The sequence below is a fragment of the Crocodylus porosus genome, unplaced genomic scaffold (assembly GCF_001723895.1).
Source record: "Crocodylus porosus isolate Cpor-Errol unplaced genomic scaffold, CroPor_comp1, whole genome shotgun sequence".
NCBI classification, from domain to species: domain Eukaryota; kingdom Metazoa; phylum Chordata; order Crocodylia; family Crocodylidae; genus Crocodylus; species Crocodylus porosus.
This window is the reverse complement of record NW_017728906.1, coordinates 49,206,134-49,215,820: the sequence shown is the minus strand read 5'-3', so window position 1 is coordinate 49,215,820 and position 9,687 is coordinate 49,206,134. Positions and strand designations below refer to the sequence as shown.

The 9,687-nt window shown below is 40.7% G+C and overlaps 1 protein-coding gene across 3 annotated transcripts in view; it reads right to left on the bottom strand.

The window, feature by feature from the left end:
* Positions 1-9,687, bottom strand: part of RPGR (retinitis pigmentosa GTPase regulator) — an 88,869-nt gene that overhangs the window by 47,944 nt on the left and 31,238 nt on the right. For all 3 annotated transcript variants that reach the window (XM_019529106.1, XM_019529107.1, XM_019529108.1), the window contains one exon: positions 8,676-8,834. In XM_019529106.1, the coding sequence (XP_019384651.1) occupies positions 8,676-8,834 (159 nt within the window). The remainder of the gene's footprint in view (positions 1-8,675; positions 8,835-9,687) is intronic.

The window sequence follows — 9,687 nt, the reverse complement described above, 5'->3', positions numbered from 1 at the left end:
CTACTTCACGGTCAAGGCGGCTAGGATCTGGAACCAACTTCCAAGAGAAGTGGTGCTGGCTCCTACCCTGGGGGTTTTTAAGAGGAGGTTGGATGAACATTTTGCTGGGGTCGTTTGACTCCAGTATTATTTCCTGCTACGGTGGGGAATCGGACTAGATAATCTACTGAGGTCCCTTCCGACCCTTGAAACTATGAAACTATGAAACTCGGCCGGGACTGAGGGTGGGCGGGGAGTGGCATCTGGGAGCAAGGCAGGTGGCTGTGACCAGGGAGACCCCGGGATCTTGGGGCAGTGACACCATGGGGTTGGGTTAAAGTACAGCCTGTGACGGGCACGGGTTCCACAAGCAGGGGTGTGCAGGAAGTGGACCACAGCTGTGCCCCAGGCCTAGGCCCCACGCTGTCACTACCCCAAGATGTCAGACATGGCCCCAGATGCTGCTCCCTGCCCACCCGCAGCCCCATCCTGTCCATGGAGTCCTCAGGATTGCAGGGAAGTAACAGTGTTAGTCAACCAACTTCTAGGGATGGAGATTCTACAATTTCTTTAAGTGGCCTGTTCCAATGTTTCACCCTCATGATTAGAAAGTTCCTTCTGATCTCTAACATACGTTTCCTCTGCTGAAGCTTGAGGTCATTGCTCCTAGTCCTGCCATAGAATACTAGAATCATAGAGAAAGTAGGGCTGGAAGAAACCTCCAGAGGTCATCTAGTCCAAATCTATGCCTGAGGCAGGATCATCCCTATCCAAACCATCCCAAACAATAATCTAAAATCTGCATAAGACTACCGTCAACCCTGCCACAGGTAAAGCAGGGGAACTACAGCAGCCATGCTTCTATGAAATGTTGTCAATATATACTTAAGCGACCCTGGGTAGAGGGCCTTGCTCCCCACTACAGAGGAAGGGAACCCCCACCCCCCAACCCCATCCATACCAATCTGACCATGGGGTAAAATTCTTTCCTGACTCCCAATATGAAGTTCATTCAGCCCTACTTCAAAAGAATTGGAGAAAGTAGATTCTTTCTCTACATCTGACAAAGTAGGATGTAGGATGTTACCTACAAAAGTTTGTCTCTCTGAACCAGTTAATGTCTAAAGTGCCACCCTGGGCTACCTTCTTCCTGCCTTCATATTAACACAGCTAACCACCTCTTACCTCAAAAGAAGAGCTGCAATTACAGAGGAAATAGCTTGAGCCAAAGAGATGCAACTATGTTTCAGATTTTTAACTGGCTATGCCAATGGCTGAAGGAACTGAGAATTATGGGGAGATGAAGGATGGTTGTGGTGGGGGGGTGGAGCGTACTCCATAAATCCTCATAGGTGACACCGTGACATCTCTGCAGTCTCCAACTGGCATTTAAACTTCTAGACAAAGCCATAATTGCTTAGAAAGCACAACAGGAAAAAGTGGATGCTCTACCAGCTCTCACCAGTTTTATTCCTCTTGAAAGCAGTGATTTTTTGTCTGCAGAATATTAAATATTAGCATAATATGCTTATATTGAAAATGACTGCAAAATCAATTACTTAGACAAGTTTATTTTTACCACAGGCAGCAAAAATTACCTTCAGAGATTTCAATATGAATACTGTACTGACTTAGAAAAGAAGTGGTTTGATGATGCTGGAGAATCCCAAGTGGTTTGCACAGATTTCTAATTCTGTCATGGAAAGGTAAAGTTTTATCAACCCTCCCCTCTGAACTCAAACTTTGTTTTAGAAAAGGAGCCTTGACTTTTAAAATTTTTAATAGTCTAGAGGAGGAAAATGAAATCAAGAATGCTTTAAATAGAAGCCCATACAATTGATTTATATTGCCACATTAGCTGAGGACTGCCACATTTTTTCCTTTGAAAAAGAAACTTCCTTTGGCCGGTAGATACAGGTGCTAGTAATCGACATATTATTGCTCCCAGTCAGCCTAGGCAGCAGGGAGCCACATGGGGTGGGGAGAGCTGTCCTGATCGCCATGTGGCTGTGAGGCAGCTGCCCAGAAGCCAGGAAAGCTCCCCCAGCCATGTGGAGATCTCCCTGCCAGCCTGGAGCTGGCACCCACGGGAGCCTAGAGCTCCCCTTGGCTGCTGCAGAGGGACAGAGCAGGACAAGAGCAGCCTTGGACTGAACTGCTCCCATCAGAAGCAAATTTGCTCTGTTGGGTACACGTTCAGATGCATGCAAGGGTGCAGCTTAATATGCTTGAATTTTCTGTGCAGAAAATTCAAGCATATTAATTGCACTTGTAGATGCACCCATTGTGAGTTTTCTGAAAACTTAGGTGCCTACAGCATCCCAGGGTATGGGCAGACAACACTTGGATTGGTTTAAATGCAGTTTAAACAAGACGCAGACAAATGTACAAGCCTGTTAAACCAGTTTAAAGCTGCTTGGAATGGTTCAAAAGTGCACCCAGAAAATCAAGTAGTCTTTTGAACCAATTCACTGTGAACCAGCTCAGCGTTATGTGTGGATATCAAGTGTTCTGTTTGGTAGGTCCTGTATTCACCACATAGCATTGCTGTTTCCCTGTCACACTGCTGCAGCTGGTTGTTCTGGTATGCAGCCAGAACTTTTCTGTCGCACCATTTTCCATCATGTTCTCCCAGACCTGGAAAACCAAAATCAAGGTCCCAAGCACTTCCCCCTCATTCCTGGGCACCCCAAGTCAGGCAAACAAACTGCAAAAATCAGTCAAGTGCAGGCTACTGTTTAGAAGAGAAGGAAAAGTAAAAAAATGAAAACACCCCAGCCACAGACTGCCCAGCCCCTGAAATGGCTAATGCATGGTGTAACCACTTGTCAATGTCCAATTCAGCTAGTGTGAGGCAAACTCACTACCACCCCGACGTTGACACTTCAACACCTAGAAAGTGACTGTTCTACCTGGAACACCATGGCACTGTATGTGTGGACACCTCTGACCCAAGACAACCGGTTCCCTATCAGTGACATTTAGGAACAGTTCGGTTCTTATACGTGCCCATGTCCTCAGGTGCTTACGTGGTTTGACAGAGTGTATGTGGGTCACTCACTCGGATTTTGGTGCCTAAATTCTGCTTAAATTGTATTTTAGTGGTGCATGACTGCTTTGGTAAATTTTGCCTTTTAATACCAGTATTTGTGACTGGAGCTTTTCATATAAGTACAGTGTGCTTATCTAACCCTCAGCCCAAATATTTAAAACATCAGAAGAGCTTCCTATGGAACTTAACACTTATGCTGAAGTAATCTTCCAGCTAGCAGGATGGAAGAAAATGCATTTCTCAGGAGATTCCATTTCTTTCTTTTGCTAGCCCAACTGAACCTTCTGGTAGCCCTTAACACTGATTGTAGACTTGCTCTCCAAGCACTGACTTTTTATCTGATTTGATTTCTATTGCAGCATTTCTACTGTTTCCATCTCCAAATTTAAGTCTAGTACAAATATATTTGCCCATATTCTTGTTTCTCAATACCTATAACAGACTGCCTCTATGGTCTGTATTTCATTATTCTCCCTGGTACGCTGATGAAATTCAGGTTTAGATCTTATACAACAGCGTAAACTCAGTTTTGACAGTTGCCCCTGTAACATTCAACTGGCACGATATAATTTTATTTAAACTAATACCTTCTAAATAGAAACTATATTGGGTCCAGATTTCTGGTCTTTTTTTTTTTGTATATAATGACAGTCTAATCCTATATACAGGGATTCATTTAATAACTTGTACAACAGTGCCAAGATTAAACTGTGATTTGGCAGAAAGAGTGATGCAACAAAGGCTTGGAAGTGTTAGCAAATGTTGCATTATTTCCTGGACTGGTTAATACCATTTTCTATTCATAGTTTTCCAAAAGGAGCGTTAAATTACCCCAAATATTTCAGATAGGCTCATTGGGAGCCAAGGACTTTCCACTTACATCCTTATTCTCGTCACTGATTTCCAATTCAACATCACATGAAATGATACAATATGCCATCAAATCACTTATAGACTGCCTCAATAAGATGCTTTTAGACCCTTTTATTATATCACATCTCCAGGCACTCAGATTAACAGCAGCTGGCTATCTACAGCAGGCCCAAAATCCAGACTAAAGTCTTTGGAACCTGGTATTTGTTGGTAAAAGTAGACCCGCTCCACAGTTGTAGAGTCATTTCCTGGGAGAGGTTCGCAAAATTTAATCCATTTAACAGCTGTTCAGTCCACTGGATGTGGAAGATGTAATGACAGTACCAGGGGCTGGATGGGATTGCAAGGTAACAGTATTTTCTTTACGGGCTCATGGAAGAAGGGGCTTAAAAGCCTATGGGTATTACAGAAGATATTTGACTGGAATAAACTGAGGTGATGGATGGAAAACACTTAGGGAACTATGGTTAAGAACTGTGCTGTTTTTAGCAGGAGATTTTACCATGTGATTGGGGACAATCTAGGAAATAAACTGAGGTTCTCATTATATCCATAATTGCCTCTTCTTGTGAAATACAATAGTAGCTGAAATCAGATGAGACAGTCAAACTAAAAGATCTCAGATATAAATGTAAGATGACAGGAGGCAGTGCATTTTCAGAGGAGTCCCTGACTGTGAAATTAACTTCTCACGATAGATGAATTAATTGACAAAAACACTATCTTCTGAGTTCTCCTTTATCAGGGAAGGAATGAGCTACTGGAAGGTAATGACAGGAGAATTTTAGTGTTTGGGGAAGGATTTGAAATTCTCCAGTTGTAGGTGCTGATCTAACTTCTACTGCATACCTTCTGTAAAGACTGCATGTCCAAAACAGCCTGTATCTATGTCCAAAAAGACTGCATGTCTAAAACAGCCATTCAATGGACACATTTTAACAAACTGGAAAAAAAAATTCCAAAAGGAATGTATTTTCTGAAAATAACTTTTGCTCTTGAAGGTACATATACAACAATGCACTGGTGTACGTATTCTTCACTGTCGTGTACAGATGCACTTTATTTATGCACTCTCTCTGACCTTTTAAAGATTTCTTGTATGTAGAAGACAATACCTGGCTAACAGTTTTCTCTCTACCCCATAAGCAGAATTATTCTAACCAGATGCAACAAATGCTAGACAACTGCACACTAAACAGAAAGGTCCAAATTCTAGCCCTACTGAGGCTTTGTCATTGACAAGACTTGGACAGACTGGACTCAGTTTTGAAAGATAATGCAAGTCCTAAACCCCTGCTGACTTCCAGAGGGCTGAGGTTTTTCAAACCACCACAGGGTCATGTTCATTGCATTGTACTCATTAACAAACATATTAGGGAAAAACTGAATTTATCCTCTATGGAAAAAAGAGAATATTTTATTAAATGTGATTTTTTAGATAAGCCTCTTACTATTAAAAATAAGGACTGCCTGAAACAATAATAATATCCTTAATTCCCACTCTAATTCTGTTTTGATACAGAACATTTTAAACAGAATCATTTTATTGAAATAGAAATAGCATTTGTGACTTGAAATAAGTCAAAGTTCTCCAAAAACAACTTTACTGCATGTGAAAATTCAAAGAAAACACAAACCACAAAACTCTCTTCAAGTGACAGCAAATGTTTTGAAATAAATCATTTTTAACTTAGAAAATATACTGTCTGGCTTTGAACAAAGTGTTCAGAAAACTTAATAAACATGAATAGGAATATAAGCTAATGAAGGAAAAAGGACATGTGAAAGTGTTAAATTTAAAGCTGAAAATCTATTTAAGGACCTTAAGAGAGATAAGGAAGTGATATGAAGGAAGAATATCAAAGGTATTTTGAGTGGGGGTGATCTAAGGAGGCAAGAGTGAGAATACATTTGTACCTTTGATGGCTATAATTATTAAAGCCATAGCTTATTGGCTTGCTAACCTGTGCCCTAGGCACAATCTGTGGTACACATACCACCAGTGATACGCAAACAACCTGTCAGTGGTATGCGTTAACAGATTTATTATGATTACAGAATTTATATAAGCATAGTACATTGGATATTTGATTTCTATATATGCCTTCTTCCTTACATGGTTTTTAGCACTATCTAGCAATTGTTGTAGAATGGTGGTTGCATGATGGCAGTCAAGTGCAGGCAAATCATTATTTAATAAAGGGCAATACACATAAATATACCAACACTTGCACCCCTACATGTAGAACCGCCTGTTTTCTCTCGAGCTTTCTAAAATTCTGTGCAGGTTCGCCATCTTGGCTTCAGTTGCATGAGGGTGATTTTCTACAGTTTGAGCTCCTGTTGTGTTATCCACAGGCATTACAATTGAAAGCTGTTGCATAAATACTAGTAATACCACAATGGAAAGGTGGCTGACTTCAACTTCTCTGAAGAGAAAGCACACTGAACAATGGGAACCTTGAGGAATCAAGAGAGTTGGACCTTGAAGAAGCTGCTGGTTTATCGGGAAGTAGTACAGCTCATGTTGTGGGATTGAGTGAGGAGGCTGCTGGCACTTCTGAAACAGGCTTGGCTGCTGCAACAGCTGGTAAGCGTAAGATTACCAGAAGGTATGATCGCAGCTATTTGGATCTGGATTTACCTGGAGTGGTAAAGAAAGTGAACCAATACCTCAGTGCATGATTTGCTATGTTCTCCTTTCAAACCGTTGCACAAAACCTTCGCTTCTTCAGCGGCATCTTCATACAAAGCATAACTCTTAAAGACAAACCTCTTGATTTTTAAAAAAAGAAAACTCAGCCAGTTCTAAGACAGTAAGAAAACAGTAACTGCTCGAAGTGGTGTTAATGCAAGGGCTTTGGAAGCATCATAAAAAGTAAGTTTAAGGATCACTCTGATGGGGAATGCACACATGATAGATGAGACACTCATGCTTCCTGGTGTAAAAAACATTGTTTCATCTGTTCTTGGAGAGAAATTTGCAAAACAGTTGGATGTTGTTCCTGTCGAACAACACAGTATCAAGAAGAATGGAAGATATGGCTTGTCAAGTGGAAAAAACACTAATTGAAAGCATCAAGAAAAGCAAGTGCTTTTTGTTGTAATTAGATGAAAGTACAGATGCAACTAATTTTGCTCAACTTCTAGCATATGTAAGGTTTGAAGCAGATATAGCAATTAAAGATGTATTGTTTTGTGAAGCTCTGTCAAGTCGTACAACAGCAGAACAGATATTCAAGAAAGTGGATAACTTCATAACTGATAATGATTACTGTGGCAAAACTGTATTAGCTTGTGCACCAACAGGACATGAGCCATGACCTGCAAGTCAGGAGGCGTTCTGGCAAAAGTGAGAGAAGTTGCATCCGCTGCCAAATTCACACTGCAGTATACATTGTGAGGCTCTAGCAGCCAAGACAATGCCTGCCAATCTTAAGGTCATTTTAGATCAGGCAGTAAAAGTGATCAGTTTAGTCACACCAAGGCCACTCAATTCATGATTGTTTTCTCTTCTGTGCAACAAAATGGAAAGTGAGCATGAAAAGCTTCTCTATACCAAAGTGAGATGGCTTTCTTGTGGAAAGGTATTGACCCATCTGTTTGAACTGGAAACCGCTTATTTATTTAGTACTTGCAGTACAAGTACTACATAAATGTGCAATAACGACTGCACAGTAGTGTTCTCATGTAGATATGCACAAAATGTATTAATACTCAGGAATGGCATTCAGTGCTGCAGCACTATTCAATGCCTCCTTTCCATGTCACATCCTTGCATGCCCAAAATAATCCTTCCTATAGTTTGTCTTCATAGGCCCTGGCCCATATGCTTTGCAGCAGGTCCTGCTGTTCCACATACTGCAGGGGAGGCTGGGTGGAGCACAGGGTGCCTCAGTATGGGGCTTGCCATCCCTGAGCTGAGGCACCTTATGCTCCGACCAGCCAGGGAGTGGCACATGGAGATGAATTCCCTCCTCCCCAGTCTCCATGCACTGCAGAGCCCCTGCACTGAGGCACCCTGCACCCCAGCCAGCCACTCCCTGGGACTAGTGCCGGGGGTTGCTGACTCCTGGTCTAAAAGATCAACTGAGCTTCTTATTGCAGAGCTTGTAAGTAAATAACTAATTTTTCCATTTGATGTGCATATTGCAACAGAAGCCAGTGAAAATAATAATCATGGAAATAACATATTAGGAAAGGATCTGGGTAGGTACTAAGCAGTCAGTCTATCTGGAACATTTTGAGTAAGTTCATACTCCTTTGGGAGAACTACACATGGAAAATGACATTAACCAATCCAAGAAAACTTACAAAATGTTATCAACACTTCCAAATCTTTGTCATCTCTCACTTTTTTAAAAATCAAATCACAGTCTCTTGGAAAAGTATTATAAAACAGTAGTGTATAAAGCAGCAGAGAAATGAAGTATCCTGCCCAAGTTTATGGAAGGAATCTGGACTAAAACTGGGACTCAAAATCATCAGTCCTGTATTTGGCTTACTGAATCATGTTTCACTCCTCTTTGCTATGAAAATACAGTTAGGCAGAAAAGTAACTTTCTAATAACTAAATATGAGTACTTTATATTTTTCTATAAAGGGGAAAGATTTCTTACAGAGAAAAAACAAAAGAACCAAAGCGATCACCTTCATGCCACTAGAACACTGCTTGGGCATTTTCTTACACTTTACAAGATTCATTGCTCTATCAAGCAAATGAAATCTATTGATTACAAGATCAGAAAAAATAGCCAAGAAACCTGCATACCTGTAAGCGCCACTGTATGTCCTCCACCGCAGGCAACCTTTTTAACCCTTTCCAAAATCCCTGATACAGGCTGTGGAACCTTACTGTTTTTCAGTTGTTCAGGTAACAAACCAAGTTTTCCATTCTCAGGCTCTCCAAAAGTGTACAGCTGGCCATCTCCTATAGAAATACAAAAGAAAGCAAGATTTATAAGGAAGCATCCAAAAGCAAAACTGGCCCAGTTTTTTCTCATGCTTTTATAACTGATAAAAGGTAATTTGGTCTTGCATTTAAAAATTATTACAGCTCCATTCTATAAAATAATGTACATCTTTAATCCCTATCAACTGAGAGTTTTTAACCCATCACAGGATCATGTCCATTGCATTGTACTCATTAACAAACACACCAGAGATGACTGGAGTGTATATTCTATGGGAAAAAAGGAAGAATTGTAATGTTTCCCACCCAGGGAGTCTGTCAGGAAGAAAACTGAGCTGTAAGGCATGTAGCTCTTATTGCAGTTACCAATTAAGTCAACTGGAGTTAATTGTGAGGAATTTCAGGAGATACTGCCCCTATTAGTGGAAAAGGCTTGGGATTTTGTTGGAAAACCCATATTCTCGTCTCCTAGGAAATGTGAAAAAGAGGAGGAAAGCAGTACAAATATTGTGGAAAACCTGTTAATGATTGGGACTACAAAAAAGAGCTATTATGCTATATTTTAGAATTATGTGGTATTGCATCAAGTGCTTCAAGATTCACCAAGGCATTATCCCCATCAGAATTAAGTATAAGAAATTGGTATACAGGTCCACAAATGAATTATTTGTCTCTGTATTACATACCAGCTATCTGGCAAAGACCACCACAGTTAAAGCAAAATAAATCCTTCCTGTGGATTAAAACCTTAAAAACTTAGGGGAACCCAATTCTCAAACTGTTGGGCCCTAATTTTGGGTGATCCATTCTCTTTGTAAAAGTTTTGTTTGTCATTACTCAGCTCCCTGCTGCTTTTTTTTTTTTTTTTTTT